The sequence below is a fragment of the Magallana gigas genome, chromosome 2 (assembly GCF_963853765.1).
Source record: "Magallana gigas chromosome 2, xbMagGiga1.1, whole genome shotgun sequence".
Classification (NCBI taxonomy): Eukaryota; Metazoa; Mollusca; class Bivalvia; order Ostreida; family Ostreidae; genus Magallana; species Magallana gigas.
The window spans coordinates 33,544,997-33,572,773 of record NC_088854.1 but is presented as its reverse complement, the minus strand read 5'-3'; the positions used below and the strand labels follow the sequence as shown (position 1 = coordinate 33,572,773).

Here is a 27,777-nt window from a genome sequence, read left to right as displayed (position 1 = left end):
GTCCTTCTTTACTCCACCAAGAACTGTTTACTCGTGAGTTTTCTCTGTCTCCATTGCGCTACTTGTTCTCTTCGTAATTGGTTTGGTGACGCGATTTTTTTTCTTCCATTTTTTTTTATCTGGTATCCGACGGGTGGCTGGTGTGGTGGTTGGTCGCGATGATTAAGAACTCCTTGAACTTTTGTACCCCGTTCTTTTAGGCTCTTGACCGCTGTCTTCAAATAGACAATACTGAGAGAGAGAGAGAGAGAGAGAGAGAGAGAGAGTCTTTTTTTTCTTACAGTTATTTGCAAGTTTCTAATTTTTTTATACAATACAAATGTACAAATAATCCAACGTCTTTCGGTCAGTTGAAACCGCATGAATATAATGCATCAAACACATGTTTTAAAACCATTGAGGTAAAGTATTTTTATTTAAATCTACGATCACTCCAACGATGGTGTTTGAAGCTTCTGTTGAAGACAATTAATTATCGATTCAATACATTCGCTGACTCTTGATAAATTGTACCGCTATATTTGATCCTCGGTCACTAACCCACCTTAGCCTTACTTAGCGGAAGATAAGCCGAAGCTCTTCGGTGAAAAATTCACCTTAAAAAAAATTATAATGAATTATGGTTTAGGCCTCAAATCTTTTGTAAAAAAAAATTACATTTGATCTTTAAAACAGTCTTCTACTCTTAGCCTTTTTCTGCCCCCTGTAAATCTGATATGATATCCATTTACTGGCTTTTTTCGTTTGCCTACTATGATGAAAACCTAATTGAATATTAGAATTTTATTTAAGACCAAATGGATCTTTGTTATATGACCACATGGGATTCTGGGATTGGGTCTAAGCACCTCCGCCGGCTACTCATTTTTGTCATCCTTTGCTCTTTATAACTAATTAAGGAAATCAACGAGTCGCAATCAATAGCTCTATACCCAGACATCTGCCATATTGTATTTCAAACAGGGATTCTCAGATGAGATTTCTTTTTTTTTTTTACCTAGACTAAATGTGTATACAACGAAAAATATAGGAACGTCGAAATTATTTGCCAGTGTCTTAATCATAGTGTACAGGGAGAATTTTATAAGTGCTAGAAAAAAAATGTAGGAAATACTCGGAATCGCGATCCCGATATAGGGATTTGGAAACAATGCAGGACACACACATAGCCTTTAATTCTACAACAATAAACTCTCAAGCACAGAACATATGCACATTGTTTAAGACATGCAGTTTGTAGACTCTCAGGCGATGTAGCCTAATTGTTGCAATAAATTGTGAGAAATGTGTAATTTAAAATGAAGAAATATGTGATAAATCACGCCAAGTGAGCGGATTGATATAAACTCGGATTCGACGTGTCATAATATTGTATCCGGTCATGATTAATGCATGTTGGTGTCGTTTCATATACTGCTACATTTATACATGTTTTCAAGTTAAAGTTAATTTTTTTAAACTGATACACCTAAAGCTAAACCTACATATAAAACCATTCTTCTCAATTAGCAAAAGAAGCATTTTTTTCTCTTTCAAAAGATAGTGGATGAGGGCTTGGGACTTCAGTTCGAATTTTTTTTTCTAAATACGAAAGAAAAATTAGCAATTGCATGGCGTCGCCTTACAGATTGTGGTATTTTTGTTTTTAGCATCTCAGGTTTGTTGAACAGGTTTTGTGTACCTACTGCATAAGAGTGGCAGGCGAGCACTAGCCGACATCTAAAGGGCAACTGCTGGGCTTCATATGACTAAATATGAATAATTCTGACAAAGTGGTGCGTGCTGTTTAATGGGTTGGTCTTATAGAAATAGTCTTTTTATTTCACCTTCAAGACTTTTCACAGTATATACTCTAATACAGGTGTTATGGAGAGCTGGTTTAACCATTACATTTCTAGACCTAATATTATACAGTCTGAAGATTTAAGTTAAATGACGATCTTCCCTCCTTCTCGCCCCTTCTTTCTTGGAACAAAAGGTCGAAGAAACTATTATAAAAACTAAATATTAGGTTTGTTTGAAAGTCCAAATAACGTGTTCTCTTCTTGAGTCAATAGTTAAGAAAACCATGAAAACGGTCTTAATTTTCAGAATGGAGTGCGTAGAATGTCAAATTAACTTTGAAGAGGAAGAACGGGTTATGGATATGCTACATGGCATTATTTGACGGCAAATTACTTTTTAAGATTTAAGACTTCTTTTAACATGCCATAAAGGCTAGAACCTTGCTTCATAACTGTCACTTCTACAGGATGTGTTTTTTGGAGCTCGAGACAGAAACCGTAATGACCGATTTCTAATTAAGGTGATGCTCTTTTTGGAGGAAAGATCCATGAAATTGTTATTTGTTTTCTTAACATTTCAAATATGGAATAATAGTAAAGAGAAAACTTGATACTTTTTGAATATCATTACAGCAGAACATTTTCTATTCTTCCCATGATATGAACTTTTTACTTTTATACTGTGCATGTTCTTGTCTCCCAAAGAAGATATTTTCGGGACGCTTGTAGAAAAGTAAAAAACATAGCTTTTAATGTCATGTTTTTATGAGTACAAAATATTTTTCTCATGTCAATACATCGACAATTGTATTTTCATTAAAAGTCGTGGTAGGGATGGCCAAGAGTGGAGATAAATCATTGGCCTTTTCACCGCCATCTTCCTTTGACGACTTGGACGTATAATTGAGAGCACTAATGAGCTGTAATCACATCTGTAATTAAGATTTTTTTCTATGTGATGGGCGTTTGAAGGTTTGGACAGCATATAGTTCAGAAAAATTCCTCCATCTCATGCTGTTCGGAAGAAAAAACTCCGCACCCGTCAACGGCTCTGTCATTTAGAAGAGACTGGCCTTAATGAGATGAAGAGCGATGTCAGAATCAATTTTCTCTTAGTTTTCATCAAACACAGCGTCGTTGACATCTGTGAATTTAATGCATTTATTAAGACGTAGGCGTAAAATTTCAAATAAAGCCCACTGGAGACCTTTTGTTAGAAAAAGGCATGCCAAAAATTGGTCTTGTATTGCAAAGAAGTCTCGTTCATATGGCCTTACTAAATCGACCGTCTGTATGCTCATTATGATAATACAAACCAAACTTTATCAAAAATAAAATATTTGTGAATCGTTTAATAATCTGTACTTTAAAATTTAGGATTATTTGACGCAAAAGGCAGAAAAAACGAAGAAAAATCTGTGGTTAAAAATCAACCCAAAACTTTGGGTGAATATATTGCCTGTTAAGCACTTGATGGTTTATCTACCTGGCACATCCCCACCTGCTTATTTTCAAGTTGTAGGGATTCTGAATGAATCAATTCGTCTTGCCAAACATTTTTTCCATTTTTTATTTCATTTTTTTTTCTTTTTCTTCACAAAATTGATGAGTACATTTCAACACAACAAGACATAAATTGTGGAATCAGCCTTAACGTTAACTATACAAACGATTTTGGATCTAAGAAAAAACTGCTCTTATAAAAGCTTTCGAATGATAAAATATTATATATATATTTCATGATGATTTAACGGTCATTCAAAGTGAAGCTATGCATTTTAACCACATTCTAACTTAACTTCCTCAAATATGGCAACGTCGCTTCCTCGCCTTTTTTTATAATTGGGATTAACGTGTCTTGGAGTCAGATAGAAACATAGCGGTGTCACTCTTTGGGGAATTTTTTAGTGAGTCTGTTTGTTTTAAGTGATAAGGTACATCGAAATGGCAGCTGTTTATTCATTCCAGAACAAACCTTCTTGAGCGAAACACGTGTTGTTTTTTTAAGTCTTAGTCGCACAGCAGTAGAGTTTAAACATTTTAGGGAAAGATGGGCCGACGGAATCATGGATTTGCACACACATTGTGATAACAAAAAGAAAATGATAATGGTAGATCACTAAAAGGAAAGCCTCTTCTAGCTGGTAGACGGACAGGGGGCCAAATTAGAAGAATTCCCAATGTCCCGCAAAAATTCAGTACCCAGTCGCGTTTCCCAAAACAAGGGGGTACTTAAGTTGTCAGAGCGATTTGGCTGTCAATATTTCTCGCCATTGCATGACTTGGCCAATTGAAGAAAATTTGAATAATTCTCAACACTCTTTTGCCCTTCGTTCATATTTCAAGCATCATTAAAGGGATTGCGACTTACTCCATGTGAGGGAGTCGGCGGGTGGTTTCCTCTGGGTGCTTTGTTACCACCACAACCGGACGGGTCACGCCGATTAAGGCTTATTTGAGTGGACAATAGCAAATTTATAATTCTGGTCATTTTTCTCCGAAAAGAAGCGACCAAAAATGAAAAAAAAACCTTTCAAGGTTTTGATCCAGATTTTTCCTTCACCGACGCATCATAGAGCAAGACGCTTGCACTCCAGAGTTAGAATGCAATTCTGACTAACTGAATAAGATATAATCGACTGAAATTGGATTGGCTGGAAACTGGAAAGGCTAATTGACGAAATTTAACTCTCTTTTATGCTGTTTTGAAGAGGAATCAAATGCGAGATTATTTCATTTGTAGGTACTGGGGAATTACATCAAACCAAACACGCGAACAGCCCATAGCTACATTGATTATTTATTCAGTTTAATATACTTTTTTATACTTATTATCAAACTCTTAATGAAAATCCCTAAACTGCACCTGCTGAGCGAAATCATTCAATGTCTATTGATTGACACGTGACATTTGCGTGTTTCGCCATATTGTTTCATTTTGTACACATTATATTTCTATTTATCTCTTGTAAAACCGTTTCCTCATTGAAAATTATGCGTATGGCATGTGTAAACTTTGTATGTAATACAGAATGGATTAATGTTTTCTTAAACCTGTTATTAGTAGATTCGAAATTTGACACGTTATAAAAAGTGGGTGCATTCGTAATGGCATATCTTTTATCTGCGGAGAGACCCTTGCTGTGAACTATATGAGAAGTCAATAGCAACTTAAACATATTTTAATTGAAATTTAAGCGCCCTTTGCTGTTGGGTGCAAGTTAAATACACTTTCTACAAATATCCATATTGTTTCTGACACTGAATATCGCCGAGATATTTCTAAAGAATATCTGGATGCCCTTTTCTAACTTCTCAGTAGGAATTGGTTACCGACATCTTTTGTTGGTACAAATTGTAATGATGTAATGAGTGTTCCATACAAATTCAACATGACACTAAGTGCAAAATGAGATTCGATTGAAAAACTGTATTTGCTTGCAGATTCCAATGCTATTGATTTTTTGAATCGTGCTTAAATTGCCGGAAACTTAATTCTTAAATGAAAATTCGGAATGCAGGTAATGAAGTGTGGGAAATTCAAATTACTGAACGGTACCAAACTAATTTCTCAGCAAATCTTTCTTGTGCACTTCAAAATTCCCGTCTACATTGTACTTAAGACTTTCTTCTGCAACTAACGCTTCATTTCTCTTTAGAAAAAAACTTCAATCGCCAATGACGACTTAAACATCTGAATTTCAACAGTTTCCGGTTTCTAACTTCCGGACCTATATATTCACGTTCTTATAACTTTTTTTTTAAGTTTATAATTTAAAAGAGGAAATATTCTTAACGCCGTATGCGTATGTAGAATTCATGTTTTTATTAAAAGCGTCTATATTGGTGAAAAATAAGGTTATTTGAGCATAATCTGCCCACACATTGCTAGCACTCGCAGTGAGACAGATCCCCGAGACCTTATCCTGCGATGGCATCAACGATCGGAAGAACCCGGATGACGTGTCAGGCCGTTGAAATTATCAATCAGAGCCCCACGTTTCCGGTTTTTGCGATATTTCGTACAACTTTATAAATTGTTATGATAGTTGATACGAAAAGTATTCCCCAGTAAATAAAAACAAATCGCACGAAATGTTCTTTGGCACGAGTTTGTTTTAATACGATTTTTTGACAGATGTTGGGAACTTTGGGAAGCACTTGGGGGTTAGTGTGTATACTTATAGATATTTGAATGGCACTGTCTTTTAATTCCATAGATAAAGCATAGACACGGGAAAAGAGGAAAAAAAGGCATGGAAAGAATTCTTGGTTATCAAGTTCAACATTCGGTCAACAATGCCAGAAACAATCGGATTGGGAGCGATTTAGCGCTTGTATTGATATCAGGGCGATTTCTTGTAATCGTTTCTTTATCGAAACTCAATTTATCATTGCACGGACGAAATGGAAGTTCGCTGTTCTCTGGACTCTCCTTTTCTCTCTTTCTCTCATCTCTCTCCATCTCTCTCTCTCCATCTCTCATTAGTCGTTTATATATAGTATTACAAGTAGAAGATTAATTACTCGTTGCTTATGAATGCTGTTAATTGTAAGTAACAATGTCAGCTAATGGGGAAGGCGGGCCTGCCTGCTCGCTCTGACAGCAGACGAGTGTTTCCCATTGAAACACCTGATCAACCTTTATCTGTCTATTAACGCTGAGCATCCGGAGTGATTTTTTCTATTAACCGGCGCTGTCCTAAGGAACGGCTACTCAAACTCTGTGGCAGCAAGGACTAGCTAGCTTATACTGTAGAAAAAGGTAAAAATTAATGACATTTTAATTGATAGGCTTATTAAATAGTCCTCCGGCGACAAAGTGGTGAATTTGTTCTCCATTTCTGTATGTTTTAAATGGTTATGAATTAGTTTAGGGTCAGACGATTTTCTGTCTCTCTCTTTATTTCTCGTTTTTTCTCTTTCTGTATGTCGCCTTCCAGCGGATATCGATGTTAATGCACTGTTGATATTTTTCGGAGTTTTTTGTGTGATTATCAGACTATGCATGCATGGCTTGATTGGATATTGGTTAGACGCTTTTTTTTAACACTTTAATTGAAATATGGCAGGAATGCATTATTGGAGTAAATATCAATATTTTTTGTTACAATTTCCTATACACACGTATTAATACAAATCACGACTCATTGCATGCATGTGGCAGATTTTTTTTCCCCCCTCTTGCTGAAAGAATCGTGGGGATTTTTCTTCATCATCATCCTCCAGTTTTGCACCGTATTGCAAAGCTTGTATACAAATGTTGGGAAAGTAAATGATAGATGTCAAGTCCACTCTAGTCAGCTTTCTTTGGATGGAATTCTAAGAACGAGAAACTGACACGCAAAGATAGATATCATCTTCATCCTGCGCCTGCATTTCCCGAGTACAAAGTAATCTTGTTGCTGGAGCCGGGCCCCTGAATGGAAATAGACCAATGTGATGATTTTCACGACATGATGAATTACTTCAGTAGTATTCATTTTAATTTTTATATTTTTTATTTAAAGAAAAAAAAAAATGAAATCATTAGGTGTTGCACATGATTTTTTTTTAACAAGAAAAAAAAATTCTGCTAGTCGCGTCTGTAAGAGTTATGAGTTAATGAAGTTGCTAATTAGTTAATTACATAACATGGTATTCTGGTATATTTTTGTGAGTGCGTAAAATTGCGAATCTAATTAAAACTGCACTCGTCTAGCTCCAAGACAAAAAGTTGTTTGTCTGAAAGCATGTCATGTATATAGATGGCCGCAATCCGTCCAATGCGGATTCGCTCAAAAACGAAAAAAAAGACGAGAAATAATTTTGGTTTGAGGGTAAAACATGTCTCCCCTAAAGAAACTGGTTTGCTTCTTTCCGCATGGCAGTCAGTAGCTGTGACTCTTTGAGGCAATGTTCGTAATTACAATCAGGGTCTCGGCCACTTCTACAGATGATGGTGTGTCATACCAAATTTTCTGGCAATGTGACTTCATTTTGGTCACTTCATTTTCACTTGCCACAGGGTTTTTTTTATTCATTTTTCTTTTAATGAAAAAACGTGAGTCATGATGACTTTAGACCAAAACATGTTGAAGTAGTCATCAATTTTTACAGATGTCAATAAATTGACATGAAAATCAAATTTTTGAAATAATTACAAGAAAGAAAAAAAAACGATGTGTCAGTCTGCGAGTTGTGTGTTCAATTCATTAGGCGATTGGGTCAATGAAAATTATTCAGTCTAGCATTCGTTTTTAAAGAGAAAACTTGGGCTTCTCAGAATGGTTAAAATTATCCTTATTACAATAAAAACAGGGCGATCTCAAAACTGTTAATTTTAATGAAAACATGTTTTTCTTTAGAATTTTTAATCTTACTACATACTTAATATTAATGTGTGTTTAAGAAAATGCTGTTTCCTGATTATTTTGCCCCTATCGTATTAACAGTGTCGTTTATTTCTATCAAAGCATGACTTTACGGAACAAAAGATAAGGCATTAAATCTCTGTTTGATTCCTCCGTAAAAAAAAAAAAAGACAAAGAAACTAGTACTGTTAGTATTTTTAATGATACACTTGCACTTGTGAATTAACTTACTCAAGATCAAAAATATGTCATCTCGCAAATCCAAAAAGAAGCATTTGAGGCATTGTTAGCATGAACTTGTTAATAGTATAGATCATTTATTAAGGAATATATTTTCCTATTAAGCTAAAACCTAAACATGGTTTAACTTTCTAAACTAAAATTTTAAATGATTTTGAAAAATTATCAAATTTAACAAATCAGGAAAGTAAGTTTATCTTTATTTAAAAAAAAAAAAAGATTCGGTATTAAATTTTCATTGAGGGACAATTTTTGATCATGATTTTGGTTTGGAAGGGAGAGAGGGGTTTGGTTGCCAGATTTCCATCGCAACATCGGACATCATGGAACCATTAAGTTCGACGCTTTATAAACGATATTTCGGACGAGATCGAGTTTGGTGTTAAATTCTAAACAAACTCATTTTGGCCTGCTGTCTTATCTTCGGTAGATTTATCAAACCCTGATAACGTGGGCTCATCCCTCGACCTTCTTACCACTTTATCAGAACATTCCGTAAGCCCCATTATGAAACATTTTAAAGCTTGTTTGTCCATCCTTTTGTTTATGTGGAGATGATAAATGGCTTGAAATGATTTCTATATAGGCAGACAGAACAGTTATATTGTCTTGCGTCAAAGTTTTTGGAAGTCTTGAGAATTTTTGGATTTTGTTCTTTTTTAAGTTAATTGAAAAATATTTTCAGTCTGTAATGTTATGTTAAAAACATATCGAGCTTCTAATTTTAATTTAAATATTTTTTTTTATAATATCAATGAGTATTTCAAAACAGACACAGCATATATATATATATATATCCTCTCCTCGTATAAAAAGGCCAAGTTACATGGTAATTGATATATTTGATAAAAGTTTCCAATTTTGATAATCTTGAAAATTTCATTTGATTTCAAAGTAAAGACCAAAGTAAAGAATTAGAAACAAACATGTTTCTGTGTGTACATTGAATATGATATGCCACATGAATTTTCCAGATTTTTTTTCTTATACCAGTTAGAACTCTTATGCTTTAATGACATATCCTTCATAATATTGAATATTGCCATTTCTTTCTCTTTTATTTGTATAATTTTGTTGACCTTTGAAATTAACTTGAAGAAAGAACAAGGCGGTGATCTAGAATTGTTATCAACTGTTGTGTGCTTCCTTATGTAATATTGATGGACTGGTTTGGACTAAATTAAGACAAGGTTCCCTAACGGGTAGAGTTATGTCACTTTGATAATCGGCATAAGGTAAATAAAGATTTATCTTAATCTGGTAGAGAGGAATCCACTAAATCGGGTCATTAAGCCCTGTTGGCAAACAGATTGATGACGTAATGCTACACAATAACTGATTTTTTAAAAACTTTTCATCATATAAACCGATGTTATAAAAAATATATACATTTTTTGTGTCATTTAAAAGAAAAGGGTCTGTTTATCAGCTTAAAACCAACACGTCTTGTTAATTACCTATCTTGTTAGTAGAATAAAGGTTAATTAGATTGTTCTTAATGACACGAACTGTGAATTCTGTTCAGCTCCACGGGGTAGCGAATTCTACGTGTTATGACCGTGAACATTCGGCGCGGGGTGTCAAAAAATTGGCTTAATTTGTGATAACAGTCACCTAAAAATTGTGAAAAACTTAATTTTTCTAAAGCTTCGATTAAATTCTTGTACCCTTTCACCCATATTTTTCCTCTGAAAGATATTTTGTTTGAGTGTCATAAGCATGTACTTTTTCGGTAATGAACGTTGTTTATTACAGTGAGCAATGTATGTTTCAACGAAGGCCATGTTCATACGCGGGCAAACACAGGTCTCACTGAGCAATAAATGTCAACTGGTAAAAAAATTCTAAAATGTCTAGAGCAAAGTAATTCTTTAAAAAAATGGGAAAAAATGTTGAATATAAATAGAGATTAAGGGTTTAGTTTCGATTTCTGCTCAAGTATGAGGGTCCTTTTGTCGAGGCTTACAGCAAATCAAGTTGACTTGAAGACTTTAAAACGTTTATTGCCTATTAAGATTTTATTGTTACCAATATGTATTTTGACTATGAGTAGTAAAATATGTCATAAAACATTAAATCAATGATATAACTATAGAAAGTAAATCAACCCCTTCTCTTGCAATTAAAATCGTTTGGAGGAGTCGGGTTTTTATATCTCAACATATCATATGTAAAACAACAGAGAGAGAGAGAGAGAGAGAGAGAGAGAGAGAGAATTTTTCTGGTGGTAGAAAACCCTTCCCTGACCCTGTGCCCGATGTTCTGTAAGGATGGAACGATGTTTTGTACACAATCCAACAATGCACTAGTTAGTGTGCCTTGACAAAGGGTGCGTCCCAATTAGACTAATTACCGGCAGGATCCCCATCGAGTTGTTGTCCAGAAACTTCGTCTAAGGTAGACAGGTCTGGCTGAAGTATAGTACATCTCGTTTGGCAAGAAAGGCTGGGGTTCTTTAGCCTTGGTTTGCGTCAAAGGTTACCGATAAATCCATTGGGGTTTTTAAACACCTTTTCCATTGATATAAGGACGACCTTTTTAGAGACTATAAATTGCAAGAGCCATTCATGTCTGTAGGTACTCAAATGATGGAGAAAGTAACATACAACAAAATCTGCTTAAAGTTTTGTCGAAAATGTTCACAGTTGAGAATGAGAACTTTGGTTTTTAAAGGAAAACCATGACAAATTTTTCAAGTGAAACTGATTGTAGATATAAATGGCTGTCCGGCTAGGGACATGAGGGTTTTAAATTATGTGGTCATTCCACTTGAAGTTCGGATGAGACCCCTTCTCGGAGCTAGGCGATTATACCTCAGTATTTCATGTTTGCCAAGGCTTAAAAACAAGACGATATTATTTTTAAGTGTAAATGTCAGTAGAATTTAGTAAGACACAGAAAACTTGGATTTTTGATTTTAAGTAGGAGGGGGGTACTGCGCACCCATTTGAACTTCAAGTGGAAAAAATCTCATTAACTCATTAAAATGGTGATCCGAATGCTGTGTGGAATTCTATGAGATGTATACAGCACTTGCACAATACTAGCTAAGACGAAGGGGTTAAACAAATTTAAAGCCACACAATTCCTTTGTTTCGTTCGGCATATGACGCTTGAAATATGACAGCAAATTTTCCTCTTCAAAACTTTTTCCAAACATACAAATTTTGTCTAATGTAAACAAATTTGATGAATAGAGTTCCCATAGCCAGCTGAGTCTTTTGGTAAATATTTCAAGTGACATGATCGAATATATTTGCTCCGTATGAACTTTAAACAATAATAAGGCTATTTTTATTTCGTGAAATTGACTTGAGATACTTGTATATTTTTTTCTTCATAATTCATATACAGACGGCGTTTTATTGCCTGGTTCTCTTTGCTTGCAAAATTGATATTTAATATTTTGTATTTTCAGGTCCATTTACCTCTAATCTTGAAGAGCCAGAAAGCGTAAAATTTCAACTTAATGAAGAGGGCGGAGCTACGATAATTATGACATCTCGCTAACTCGGCTTCTGATTGGTCGGCAGAAATTTGATGGACGTGCGTCATGTCATACGGCAATGAATAAAACACGTTTATCCAAAGTAAACTGAAAAATTTGATCATATCTGATATGTGTACATGCAATAAGTTTTTTGTTATCACGGAAATTCGCCAGTGACTCGACCAAGTGAGGTTAGGAAACAGTGCTTCTGCTGGAGAGAAAAAGATTTAAATTTCATTATCCTGTGTTTTTTTGCGGAACACTGCAGTGATTAAGAGGATAAAGCCAAATTCTGTGTGTCAAACGAGACTTAGAAACCATTGCGGGTACCTTATTGAAATACAGGACTAATCCGTTAGTGTGTCATAAGAAGATTTTTAGCACGTCGCATGTGAAAACAAGACATTTAATATTGAGTTAAGCATTCTTCTAGTGACAAGAGAGGGGAGGGACAAATACCGTGTGCTTTCTGTTTTAAAAACCATGGACAAATGAATACACCTCTGAACTGTGTGCAATAATCGTCGATTATTTTGTCAGCGTGGTGGAAATACTTCAGAAACTAATCAATGACACGCGATATTCATTAATTACGCACAAGTTGATGAGAAAGCAAGAAGTTGGGATTTAAGGTATAATGCCGTGTATCGCCGCTAGCTATTAGTGTATGTCGTAAACCCTTTTTTCATAAAGTAGAGAGGATACGATGGCGGTGCACAAGACGTGTGTTGACTGTTTGTTTTTGGTATTAACATTCACCGTTTTTCTGTATGTAAACATCTGTTCGGTGGGAGCAGAAGAAGAACGGAGATGTCAGGAAATCACGATCCCGATGTGTAAGGGCATTGGATATAACCTCACCCACATGCCCAATCAGTTTCACCACGAGACCCAGGAGGAAGCTGGATTAGAGGTCCACCAATTCTGGCCTCTCGTGGAAATCCATTGCTCACCGGATCTCAAACTATTCCTGTGCAGTATGTATACCCCAATTTGTATTCCGGATTATAAGTACCCTCTACCCGCCTGTCGGTCCGTTTGCGAGAGGGCCAAGTCCGGCTGTGCCCCTCTGATGGCACTGTATGGCTTTGAGTGGCCGGAGAGGATGAAGTGCGAGAATCTGCCGGTGTTCGGCAGTGGACAACTGTGTATGGACCATAACCAGACGGAGACTACGGCCAGTCCAACGAAAAAGGACCACCACGTCAAACCAAAGGAACCCAACAATCCAAATATCCACAAACCGAAGACCAACCAAAACCAAAAAGAGCCGATACCCTTGCCCCGGCCCTACGACCCCACGGACCAAATCCATGTCATTCATCCAGTCCAGAATAGGCACTGTGACTGCAAGTGCAGAATGATAAACCTAGACGAAACCAACGCGTTCTACAATAAAATATCGACTGGGGGATTTGAGAACTGTGCCGTCAATTGCACCAGTCCTTATTTCACTCCGGACGAAATGACTTTCGCTACATTCTGGGTGGGATTGTGGTCGATTTTGTGTTGCATCTCAACTTCGATGACAATCCTGACTTTCCTGGTGGACACGGAGAGGTTTAAATACCCGGAGAGACCCATCGTTTTCCTGAGTGTGTGCTATTTCATGGTCAGCGTTGGTTATATCATCCGTCTGATCGCAGGGCATGATGCTGTGGCTTGTCATAAGAATGTGATTCGGTACGAAACGACCGGGCCAGCTCTCTGCACAGTTGTTTTCCTGTTGGTTTACTTTTTCGGAATGGCCTCCTCTATTTGGTGGGTCATCCTTTCCTTCACTTGGTTCCTTTCAGCCGGACTCAAATGGGGCCAGGAGGCCATTGCTAGCTACTCCCAGTATTTTCATCTTGCCGCCTGGCTCATTCCCTCTGTCAAAAGTATTATAGTACTCGCCAAATCCTCCGTAGATGGAGATGCCATTTCCGGAATATGTTCCGTTGGGAATCAGAATTCCGAAAACTTGAGGTGGTTCGTTGTAGCACCCTTATTCGTGTATTTGATAATCGGAACTTCCTTCTTAGTAGCCGGATTTGTGTCGTTATTCCGAATCCGAAATGTGATCAAACAACAAGGCAGAACCACCACAGACAAGCTGGAGAAACTCATGATACGGATTGGAGTTTTCTCTGTTCTTTATACTGTGCCGGCCACAATTGTGATCGGATGTTATATCTACGAATTGACTCTCAAACCGAAATGGGAGAGAAGTAGAAATTGTCCCTGCGAAGGGGACGAATCAAAACCGGACTACTCAGTGTTTATGCTGAAATACTTTATGTGTTTAGTGGTCGGAATAACGTCCGGATTTTGGATCTGGACGGGGAAAACTGTAGACTCCTGGAAAAAACTCTTTAATGGACCTTGTTGTCGACGCGACGATTCTAGCTTTCATTCACGTTTTTCAAAGACAACCAATTCCACATACCCAGGTGTCAAACCGCTTCCGCTAAGTCAAGTGTGAACTATTTAAGGTGGTGACTATACTCCGATTAAAAACATAGGGTAAAAAATTGTGAGACATTATCAAAACTTTTTAACAAGAAAGAAAACGAAGAAAATGGTATTCCTTTTATTATGTAACTCGTGAAATGTGATGTGATATTTTCTTTCTTTCTTTTTTTTTTAATTGTGTAAATGTGTTTATAGGGAACTTAGATGCGACATTCTGCGGGCGTCCATACATGTATGTGTCAGATTTATCATATCATTTTCGGCTGGAAGTTATAATTCTGATGATTATCTTTGAAATAAGTAAATCCTCTAGCTAAATATTTGGTATAATCTTAACTGTCACTTTATGGCATGTTGGCCAATATCGTCTAATTGATCTCTAATTTTCATTAATATGTTTACAAATGATTGACTGTCAAACGATGATAAATGTTCACCCTAAGGTCATTTTTCCACCTTGTTAAGTGAAACTATTATTACAATTATAAAAGTTAAACTCTTCAGATGTCTTTCTCTATTGCTTGTCAAAAACATGTAAGTTGCTTGCAGATGTGAATTATGTATGTTTCATGAATGCCCCGCTCGCATTTAATTTCTTCACTTCCCAGTGCTTTTTACGTAATATTATTTATATTTTGTAAATATGTTGTAAAATACTCATACATCATTGTTGTTCTCGATTTTTATACAAGACGAATGTTTCATGTTACATGTATAGGCAAAAAGATAAAAGTTTACATGTACAGATGTAAATTAAGAGACAATCAGACTTGTTAAAAAAGTATGTAACCAAATGAATCGAGAATCAAAGTTTTGCCATAATTTTCACAAAGGTGCTATATATTTCAACTTTGTGCAAGAAATAAAGATTTGAAACACTGATTTATATGTTTATGGGGTTTTTTTAATGATAGAAAGATAAAAACCCTGCAAAATGTTCATGTTCAATATTAATTTTATCCATGAATGAGGCCGAAAAAAGTATGATATGGCTCTAGCTGTTCATTAAAAGCAGAAATATTCGCAATAAACAGTGACATTGACAGGGGTATAGATTTGCATGGGAAAATATGAAATATTAACACATTATTGAAATTTTACGATACATTGATTTTTAGAGAAAGTAATATGCAGGATTGTCACTATGTGGATGAAGCACCACAAACTTGTGTTTTAAACGCATATAGCCTTTTTGTCTAAGCGCTGTATAATGATTTATTAAATACTTGATATTTTATTATGAAACTGTCAATAAGTTAAAAGATTCCGAGTTAACATAGTCCTGTTGTCTATGCTAATATGAAGGTCCGGGGAGTTTAATTTGGACGTGAAAATCAAATGGTGCACAAAGAAAATCCGCGGACAAACAGCCTGTGTTTAATATTGGCAGAAGGGCTTATCCTTCCAAATCCATGTTTGATTTCAATATGAAATGTATGTCAACATGTTGAGCAGTGCGGTGAGGAAGTTTTCAATGTATTGAATTGTGAAGCGACTCGATATGAAATTTTTTCTCGACTGCAGGATCATCTGTATGAAAAATGAAATTAAAAAGCTACGCAACTGATAAAGACTTTCTCGTCGGTATTTTCTTGTTTGAAAATAGCTTTGTGCAATCGAGATTGAATTTATTATTAAGGTGTTTGGTTTTTTTTTTTGGGGTTAAAATCCGCTTATGTCATAATATCGGGTTATGCCAAAATTGTTAATATTAATAGTGTTTTTATGTAATCATATATGGTGAAAGTTACATAATGAAAAAAAATTCCATGAATATCCATAACAACTGAAATGATATAGTGATATTTTTGTGGGTAGGTAGAAATCTGGCTTACGACAACACACATGTTAAAAAAGGTTTACAGTGTGTTAGAAAGCGAAAAAATTGAAGAGTAGAACCTTATTGTTATAAAATGAGACATTTACTATAAATGAGAAACGTGATATTTGATTTTCTTCGATATAGAATTAAAAACAAGAAAGAAAATGTTAACTTTAGATATAATGAATATTTCCCTTTACTCCGAGTTATGCCTTCCCAACCCATTTTTAAAGTTTCTAAACTGCTAGCTTTGTGTGAGAACAAATACAGGAGTGATACGTTAAAATATCTCAAATATCAAAATTTATCATTAAGCAAATATTACGATGAGTATCAACACTGAACACAATGCAGAAAGAAAACAAACGAGTTGCACAAAACATGATGTAAGATAATAAATCTCGGCTTTAAAATTGTAATGCAAGCATGAATTAAACCATCGATATATCCTAAATACACACGGTGAAGAAAAGAAGAAATGCCATATGTCAAGGGAAGAATACCAGCAGAGGCAAATCCATATAGCGAATACCGCGACATCTTGAGAAAAAAAGAATATAGAGCCATATTTCAATAAGTCGAACTTGAGCATACACACTCTGGTAAGTTTGTACTCTACGATTTTTTAATTTTTTTTGCAGGGTGTTCGTTTGTGCTGTAATTGTTATTCGAACCATGAAAAGAAAAAAACCCACAAAGTTTGAAGAAAAAAAAAATGACACACAATCCCGGAATACACACCGTGTACAATCTATGCGGAAGAGTGCGGAGCACTGCCGAGGTTTCCTGAACTGGTGCACAAGATAACGTAACTTTATATCTCTAATTCACAAAAGCAACCCGAAACTAAAATAATGAACGCTCCCCTGAGGACGTGCCACACATGCAGCTGTATTAGCGGACGTTTTTAGGGGTGCTGAGGTGTAATATGAGTGAAATAATGGCTTATGTCAATCTCCAGACGCAATCACCAATAGGTGTAGTACTCGGATTAACTAATTAAAATTTTCTTGAACAAATTGCAGCGTAATTCGCAGATGCATGTCAATTAACATCATCATACCTTTTTTGGATACCTGGGTGGTAATGATTAAAGACATTTGACACCCTGGGCTCGGTTGATATAGTTCTATTTTATTTCGATCCGATGTTTTAGACAACACGGCAAATTATATTTAACATTGAATTTGCTAAGGTATTATGTGGACAGCATAATTCTTTTCAGATCTTTAAGTAATGCATCTCGGAAATTGGAGCGAAGTATTATCCCATATACACGTACATGAATGATCTAACCTTGGTTGATGAAGCTTAAGAAATTTTTGCAGCAAATTTCAATTTCATATTAGATCCTTTGGAACCTAATAAAACCCTTAAATTTGTCATTTTAAAAAGTATACTTGTGCGATACTTGTTCGAAAAAAAAAATAGCACTTAAACCTTGTTTAAAATAAAATTTCTGTGTATGAATGATGTTAATTGAAATATACTAAATGCACGTGCGTGCCATTACATAAATGTAAATCAAAACTGAGCGACATTATTCGATCGGACGATATCAAATGTACATGTATTGTCATTTTGCAACATCGTTCATCATATCGCGTAATGTCACAGTCATGATTGTAATATTTATTTACTGTAGTTGCCTTTTACCTTTTTGTATGTGATTTTATTTAATCACTTTGCATACATTTTAACACTGTACCACTAGTTTATTTCATACGAGTTTATGAATAAGTTGGGCAGAGAAAAGCCCCCTTTATATTTATAAACTAAATATTTTGTTCAAAAAAACAAATTTAACATGAGCAGCATTTTTGTTGGAATATTAATAATAAGCCGTGTTTTTATTTTGGCTGCTGCTTGAGGGTTTAGCAAAGAGCCACTTGGATTTGCACATTATATACATTACACGTTCTATTAAGTACACCGTAGTTTACTAATGTCCAAACAACCATATATATAATTCCTTGCATGTTTTCTATTATTAACGAGACATAACAACACTAAATAATGTTAAAAGGCCATGCCTCATTGTTAAACAAGCTACAACTATTAACCACATGTAATGGAACGGCCATGCGCAGTAATTCATAACGTAATTTAGAATCGTTGCGAGCGAGTGCGCATGTGCAATCGACAGGGACCAGATATTTTTGCACAGTTATACATTGTAATGTCATTTATTAACACATCCTATGAAACATAAGGATCGCCAAGAAATGATGGCATAAGCATTTATCAGGACTGCGCAGGGGCAAAGATATGTCGTCTGCTGTGTCTTTGCTTATTAACGATGTGTTACGAATCTGCCAAGCAGGAGCCATGGAACAAATTACGACCGTGTTGTCTTAACGCGCTACAGTCGAACGTAATCACCATCCAAACCGAGTCTGCCATGCACACATCTCGTCTTTGCGGATGGTCTATCTTCAAAAATGTTGATTTTTTTTTCTTCCAATATGAAATATAAATATATTAGTGTCAAGATCTATTCATGCAACATTGCAGATGCAAATTCTTTGTAAAGTTTAGTCTCCAATCATTATATAATTTACAACCAAATGGGAAGTACAAAATGATATTTGTAATTTTTGTTTCTTTATTTTGAACAACACAATATCATGAAGTGGGAATAATTTTATCAAAATAGCTTATATACGTTTGAGTTTATCATAGCCATTCTGTGCCTACGAAAAAAAAAGGAAAATATGCAGTTTGGTAGGGTCACAACTGTAGAAAGAATCTCAGATATGTAAGCAACTGGATGGAAAAAAAATGCATGTCTTTTGAGACTTATTTTACATTCGTTTGTCTATATTCTATTGCTAAATACTGAAATTACCGCTGCCGATTAAATGTAGTTGATATTATTCCGTTTACAACCGAATTATCAGTTAGTACATGTGCGCAATTAGATAGTTCATTTGCCAGTAAGCTATTTTAGAATTCACGTATTTTACAAAACAACAACCAAAAACTGTTGTTTGACGAGTTCATAGTTCTTCATTCCTGAGAAATCCTAATTGCAATTTAATCTGATGCTATTTGTCATTAAATTCCTATTTCAACTGCGTGTTTATATCTAGATTTGTTTCAAGAGTTTTTGTTGAATTCCTTCATTAACAACGCAGGTTTACCCCGAAAAAAAAATGCAATTTCATGTATTTTTACCTTTGTTCAAAATTTGCGAATTTCGTTTTTTTTTTTTTTTTTTTTACTTTTTTCAAATTATTAAACCCTCTTCCTAAAATAATAAAGATTGAATACAGATCCACGTTTCATAAAACTTTTCTGAAAGAGAAAGTTAACTCTGAATGTATGTTTTAAACTAAATTCTCGCTAAGTGCCCAGTGATCACCTGTGTTAAATGTTTCTCTGTTCAATTGATTTAAATATTGCCAAGGCTAAGTAAAACTGAATTAGGAACAATGTATATTCTGAATATAAACAACTTTGTATGACATCTTGACAAGTTCTGCCACCCCTACTTAAAGCCGTCCAATTACGCCAAGTCCTTCCCGCAACACAATAGGGGCCAGGAACAAGAGGGGGGTCTTTATTATACTTAAGCATTCGAATCGTTAAGCGGTTTAAGCGCAAGTATTGGACTAATACACATTGATATCCATTATGTAGAAAACCTAAGTAGTCTAAATTCTGGAAAAATATCCAGAGGACATTAATCGCACTTTTTGGGTCCTGCGTTGAAAATCTGAGCTCTGGTTTGTATTGGGAATCCTGAGACCATTACTGACTTTTTGCACGGTCCACCATTAAACCTTGCCCCTGGCTTTGGGGTCTTTCAGTCATAGCCCGAGTTCTATACAAACTTTATGCAAAGTTTACCTTGACTTATCTGCTAATTTCATTAAATATTTACGTTTGAATTATGGTTTTTTTTTCTTTTGGGGTTGTTTTTTTTTCCTGTTAAAAGAAATGTGCAGTGGAAATCTTGATTTAAAATTGAATAACATTCTATATTTACTTAATCAAGCATGCCAATTTCTTACTATCTGATCAACATTTTTATTTCATTTTAATCTTTACAACTGCCTCACGAAACAAGAAAAAATTATAAATTAGCCACTTAAAATGAGACTAAAAAAGTGCATTTCATATCTTTGTATTTCGTCACTGCATCTGATTTTTTTTTTAGGTTTGGCAACTGGATAAACATTTCCACCCTGCGCATGTCACGAATCCACCATGACACTGATGGAGCGACCGTTCTAACTTTTGAGCTAAATATTTTTCATTACAACGGTCCACGAACATATTGTCAGCACTCATGCATTATATCAGAATCGTCTATCCTTTTTTACTTTATAAACGCTGGAATTTATTATTTTCATATAACTTATCTCCTAAAATCCAATACTGAAACGCATGTCATCAGCTTTTACAGCCATTTTCTAACTACTTGTGTCGAAACCTGAGGGAAAAAAAATTGACAAATGTTTCATTGTTTTGTTTTCTTGTGGTTAATGTCCCATCGAGAAATTTCTAGTCGTTTAAAAACGTCATCCCTGCCAACTCAAGTTTTTAATGAAGAAGAACATTCCTTTGCTTGTTCTTATACATCATTCGAACAAATGTCGGCAAATTTTACGGTGCTAGCTCTGACACATATCAGTTTATAGTAATATGTGTGTACCGAATATACCGGTATTCTCCTTTAATTCAAATCCGATTGTGTTCATAGAGCTATATACTACGATTCAAATTAAATTAAACGAGTTGTCTCGCTATAGTTCCATTATAGATGGAGATATATATACACCTTCTTAAAGAAAAAAAAAATGTCTCTTCAAAAAGATTGCTTCTGAAATAAAGAAAAGGAAAGAAAATTTTATGCCAGTGTCAAAAATTAAGATTACATGAAACGATCAATGCTAACTTAAAAGTTTAATTTAAATTAAATTAAAGATTTTGGAGCAAAAAAAGCCTACGATGTAATAATTTAGCTATCATTCAATCTGCATGCATGGTCGCGAAATTTAACAAACGCGAAAATACGCCATACTTATACGTATTTTAATGGTTGCGTTAAATGATTTTTTATAGACTCCATTTTTTTCAAATCATCAAAAAATGAAATGTAAATATGACATTCAATGATTGTAAAAAGCGAACCATTAATTTTTGTTCACAAGCATTATCCCTTGAAATGAACTTGTAACTTTATATTAATAACCGGTCATGGTTTGCTCTCATTCTGTTTGAGTACTAGCCGAACCGCATCCTAAACCGTCCACTTGTCCGCATAATGTTTAACTTTTGTGTTTACCAATCGAAATTTCAATGATTCCCTGTGTACAATAGGTGATTTTACAGAGATTAGCCCCACCAATGTTTGAGGAATATCGAGTGTTCATAGGTTATCGACGGGGCTGTCTAATGAGCCAAGAAAACAGCTCTGTCCGTTCAGGAAATATTGTTCACAATGGAGTGTGTAAACAAGCCCGTGTCCTGACATCTACAAGAGAGGATTACAGCCATTTTAAAAGTTCTAGGTTGTAGTTTCCACAGGTCTGGTCGTCAAACGTATATTTATTTTCTTTTTAATAAAAAATCACTTGAAATGACGATTGACCACAAGGGGTTCATAAAAGAATGTAGAGATCTCTTTTGAAACACACGTTCGTGCCGTTACACATGCATTAAGATTTTTTTTTTTTAAAAAAGGAGAAAGGTACTTTAAAAATTCATATAATGGTTAAAACATATTTTCAGATGGCATTTTGTTTTTTTAGCTTTTATTCCGTTCTGTAAACTTAACTGTACATTAAGTTTTTGACATTCATTGTTCAACATCATCTTGTAGATGATATAATCTTAAAATTGTTGTTTGAAAACATGGCATATACATACAGTTAGTCATTTTCTTCATGCTATATACTCAGTATTCTTTTATTACGATCAAAAGATTTACTTATGTATATATACAGTAAAACGACGAGTTTTTAATCCTCTGCAACCATGGTGGTTTTACATTTATCCATATTATAAGATGTAAGATATTATAGGGATGAAGGGATGAGATGTGTACCATTACAACTTCCCTTTAACATCATCAGTGACGCATGGCTAGTTAACATCAACACCCGATAGGCCTATAAATGCAAAATGCACAGATATTATGTCTTATATTACGAAAACCATTTTATTTCTAAATTTCGATAAAAAAAACCCCCCTAAATGGCCCAATAATTGAATTAAATTTCATCAACAAATGCTAGTAGTTAAACTGTAGGCGATAGTCTGAAAATATTAACACACTTAAAAAATTCAGATGAGGATGATCATATTGGAAAATTTGTATCTGTATTTTGAAAAAAATTTTCATGGCACAATAATCGCTCTAAAATATTCAAGTTGAATTTCAGGAACCATGAAAGACAATTTAATTTTGGGTGAGCTACCAGGACTCTGGATTACGTTATGTTGATCCAAGAAATCGAATTATTTTTTTCAGAGGTACGTTATATTAGTCCAAAAATCGAATTTTTTTTCAGAGACACTTCAAATTAATCCTAGAAATCGATTCATTTTTCAAAGGTACATTATATAAATCCAAGAAATCAAATGATTTTTTCAGAGGTACAGATATTTGTTCAAAAATCGAACTATTTTTTAAAGACAATGCATAAAATCAAACTATTTTGCAGAGGTATATTATATTAATCCTAGAAATCTTTTTTCCAGAGGTATACTATATATCGATCCAAGAAATCGAACTATTTTAGGTACGTTACATTATTCCAAGAAATCAAATGATTTTTCAGAGGTACATTATATTAGTCCAAAAATCAAATTATTTTTTCAGAGACACTTTATCAGTGTTTAAATTAATCCAAGAAATCGAATTATTTTTCAGAGGCACGTTATGTTAATCGAAGAAATCGAATCATTTTTAGAGGTACATTATAAAAGTCCAAAAATCGATTTTTTTTTCAAAAACATTGAATATTTATCCACGAAATCAAATTATTCTGCAGAAGTACTTTATATTAATCCTAGAAATCTTTTTTTTTTCCAGAGGTATACTATATATCAATCCAAGAAATCGAATTATTTTCAGAGGCACGTTATAGTAATCCAAGAAACCGAATTATTTTTCAGAGGCACGTTATATCAATCCAAGAAACCGAATTATTTTTCGGAGGCACGTTATATTAATTCAAGAAATTCGAATTATTTTTCAAAGATACATTATTAAACCAAGAAATTGATTTTATTTTTTACAAAGGAACGTTATATTATTTCAGAAAATCTATTTTTTTCTTCTTTTACAGGTGTTTAGTTACCGGGCCCTTTCTCTATTTTTCTAAGAGATATTCTGCATTGCATTTTAAACAAAATGCAATGTTTTGATATTTCACTTTCTTGTCTTTTAATAGATCTGGCATCCACAGAATATCAACACAGAGAACCGTGGAATTTTCTTACTTTAAATGCGCCCAAGTTCATTCATGCCATATTGCACACCAACTTTTTCTTTTTAAATAAAAGTACATAGAGGATATTAAAAATTCAGCACTCGACTTATGAGTTGTTAGAACCCATATCACGTGACAACAATTAATTTGCATCTGCTACTATTACTGCCCATGATGATGAATTTGATACACATTGATTAGGCGTGTAGAAGTGTTATCTTGGTATCTTTATAAGGAGTGGGGTTGGGATGATAATTTTTTTTTAAAAGCATGCATCATATAGCTTAATTATTTTATAAATTTCCCCATTTAGTGAATGCTTCTGTTTCATGCAATACCTCCGTAAGTATGTGTAGTGTACACCCACCAAGTAATATATATATATATATATATATATATATATATATATATATATATATATATATATATATATATATATATATATATATATATATATATATATATATATATATATATATATATATATATATATATATATATATATATATTACTTGGTGGGTGTACACTACACATACTTACGGATTACTTACGTATTGTGTTGACATACTAGTACTTAGCTTTGTTTTTATATATATATATATATATATATATATATATATATATATATATATATATATATATATATATATATATATATATATATATATATATATATATATATATATATATTACTTGGTGGGTGTACACTACACATACTTACGGATTACTTACGTATTGTGTTGACATACTAGTACTTAGCTTTGTTTGCAGTGATGTATTGCACTGTCTCTCCCTCGCTATATGTGTTCACTGTTAGGTACATGACAGATCTAGCGCATTTCCCGCCCAGTGGTACGGTGACTGACCCCTGGGTGATGACGGTGTCACCCTGACCGGTGGGGGGAATCCATCACCTGATGGGTACGGTACACGGGACGGGGTTCCACGCGACAAGGGCTGTGTCACTGCCCTGGGTTTTTTTGTGTTTTTTTTTTTGGTGTTTTTTGTTTGTTGGCTTTTTTCTTTGTCAAACGGGGGAGGCGAGTATGGAGAGGAGATATACAACATAACTACACTGTAATTGTAGATAATGAATGACTAAACGAACAAATGAAAGCTTGAATGGACGAATAAAAAAGAGGGAAGAGAGAAATGAATCATGTTATCATGCATGATATTTTTAAAAATGATAAATCAATTGAAGATATCATATATATAGGTGAAGAATTTGCGAGATTAAATAAATGTTAACAACTCAATCGTGAGTGTGCATGAATTTCCAAGCACAAATACTCAGTTTACCAAAAGATTGAATCTAATTAGATTCTAAACTACGGAAACCCGTTGGTGCTCGGTGAGACTAATATTTTATCTATCAGCCACCAGAAAAAGTCTTCGGCTTTTCTGTTTAATGTGAGTACTAGTATATAGGACCAGTTGTATACTACATGTACATATGACACACTACAGTTCACTTGATGCATTGATGTACTACAAACAACGCTGACTAACGACAACTTTATACAAGTACAATGCGCATTACCTACCATTCCCTTTTACCATTTCGTCGCTGCAATATTATTTTTTACTTTTCAGGTCCCTAATCATTTATGATACGATAATTTTTTTTCCATGGTCCATTCCGAAAAAAAAAATACACAGGATAGAGCGTCGTCGGTCATAATTTTAACAGAATCAAATATTCCCGAAATTTTATTTTCAACTTTCTTCATTTTGGTCGTCTTGTAAATCATTTTAGTTTTGAGCAAAAAATATTATTTTTTACAGGATCGAATAATATCAGGAATTTAAAAGTTAAGCCATAAGACCCTAAACAAAACATTTGTGTTTAGACAATAAATACCAGATTTCTGTCTTTGTAGAAGTTCTCCAAACCAATTCCAACATCAAGCGCATACATGTACATGTACTAATCTATTAATCCATTTGTATCTGAAGGCCACCATACAATTAATTGAAAATTGCAAGATAAGTATCCTGCAGCCATCAGATACATTGTACATGTATTTATATGCCAATTTTGTTCTGCCGGCTGCCAAACATGTATCTGGGAGCCGCCAGATTTTTAACACCAAAAGGACGGGCTTCCGTACAAGACAAACCGATTGAATAATATCGTATTCTCTGGATGGAACAGGATGATTGTATACTATTGAATCTATAGAATCACTTTCAATAAATGAACATTTTCCTTATTGAAAAGTGACAAAAGCTACTTCCCCTTCATATGACGATATATGGGTTTACTTTTCTGTTTATTTGATTTTGTATTGTTTGCATGCTTTCTAAACAGGAAATCGTTGTACAATTCTATTTGTCCGCTGAGCTTGAGCAGGCTTAGAAAGGCTTTACCTGCTTCCCAAATCATTTGAACATGTATGCATGCATGTCAGTTTGTTTGTCTGTTACGTTGATATAAAGCATGCACCGAATATGTTACATAAAGTAAACCTTACTTAAATGCGCGCCAAAGTCCTTCCTAAACACACTTTGTAAAGCTGCCATTCTGGAACTTTTTGTATCTGAATCTAAAGATGTGCTTTTTTCTTTTCTTTTTCTTTCTATTAAAAGGAAAGATAAAATTGACGTAGAATTTTCTCCTCTACTTATTAAAAAAAAACCTCAGCAATTGGTATAGAAAAAAATGTTCGTATTATTTAGTTACGTTTTTTCTCTAAATACGTTTTACTATTTTACGTAGACTACATGTATTTTGAAAACAATATATTAATCGATGCATTTTTAGCAACATCGAAAACAACGGAAATAACGGACTGCACGGACTGACGACAAACCTTCTGACTGTTCCGTCTGTGTAACTGTGTTTATCTGATCTTTGTTGACTACTTTATCGCATTTACATGTACATAGTTTAAGTGAGATTCGAACACCAGTAAAATACTGACTATTGTAGTTCATATGTGCAATGAAGATGGCAAATATATAATGTGCTAACATATTTTGTCTACAATGCCCACTACCGGTGTATTCTGCATGGACCACCGTCCGATAAGAGCACAATGCTGTTAAATGATGACTTTGGACAGTAACCGCATCAACCTACATTGTACTTCGCTAGTTAAAACTATGGAAAGAGAGATAACTCAGTTTTAACTAAATGGTCGTGACCATTTTTACCTTCTATAGACGAATTTTACAGCTTTGTATAAAGAATAAGGAAAATGTTCAAGTTTTAAAATAAGATATTTGGATTATTTTTTTACTAAAAGACAGTTTATACCAAAAATGTATTTAAAATTTAAGGCAGATTTGATAAATAATTTGTTGATTATCCAGCTTTCTTAAGGAAGGAAGTATACAGCCCCGGCCTATAAAAAATGAAAATAAAATGAACATAAACAAGAATCTGTGCGATCAGTTTTGTTTTTATTTTTTGCATTACCGCATCTTTTATTTTTCTTAAAATCAATGAGAGAGAGAGAGAGAGAGAGAGAGAGAGAGAGAGAGAGAGAGAGGGAGGAAATTCCACAGATGCTCAGACCGCCCTTGATCGATTTGTCCCACCGGACAAGAAGACAGAGGACATGCTCCGTCACTACGGCGCGTACATTGTATTTTGTCAGACACACATGGACAACTTTGACATCTAAATGCATCATACATGTGCATAGTGATATCATATTAAAATACTAGCACTAACGTAAGCCATTTGGCTGATGGCCGTTACATTGTAGATCAACGATGTTTGAATTGTTTGGTGTAAATCTGATTAATTAATCTTAAATGAATTAATTCTTTGCTTTGTTTACATGTGAATGCTTCTAACTTCCTTTATGTGACTATTCTGTTTTATGGATTGTTATGAGGAGCGTTTGTATACGTTTCAGCCAATACATTGTACATGTATAACATACTATACTGATGTCTATGTACCTATAAAATTTAGTAGGATGAAGGCAACGTTGTTTCAAACGTGACAGGTTGTATGATAGCGATGTTGACATAAAATTTTGCATGGTTCTACCGGAAAAATATGAAATGTGTTATGTATAGATTAGTCGAATGGTAACGCAGTTAGAATCTATACTACTATATTAAAATAATAGACTCGGATTTTTGGTCTTTAATGCCGAGAAATTGGAAGAATACTGTGTTTTGTTTTATAGATTTTAAACATCATTGGTACTTGAAGATTACCAATTTGTTT

The 27,777-nt window shown here is 34.4% G+C and overlaps 1 protein-coding gene across 8 annotated transcripts in view; it reads left to right on the top strand.

The window, feature by feature from the left end:
- The window catches only part of LOC105345251 (frizzled-5), a 66,063-nt gene extending 50,860 nt beyond the window's left edge, over positions 1 to 15,203 (top strand). For 7 of the 8 annotated variants that reach the window (XM_034446095.2, XM_011453344.4, XM_011453350.4 and 4 more), the window contains one exon: positions 11,796 to 15,203. In XM_034446095.2, the coding sequence (XP_034301986.2) occupies positions 12,574 to 14,331 (1,758 nt within the window). In that variant the 5' untranslated portion in view covers positions 11,796 to 12,573 and the 3' untranslated portion in view covers positions 14,332 to 15,203. Of the gene's footprint in view, positions 1 to 6,360; positions 6,550 to 11,795 lie in introns of those variants that run through there. The other variant, XM_011453352.3, reaches the window with a different exon arrangement.
- The last annotated feature ends 12,574 nt before the right edge of the window (positions 15,204 to 27,777 follow it).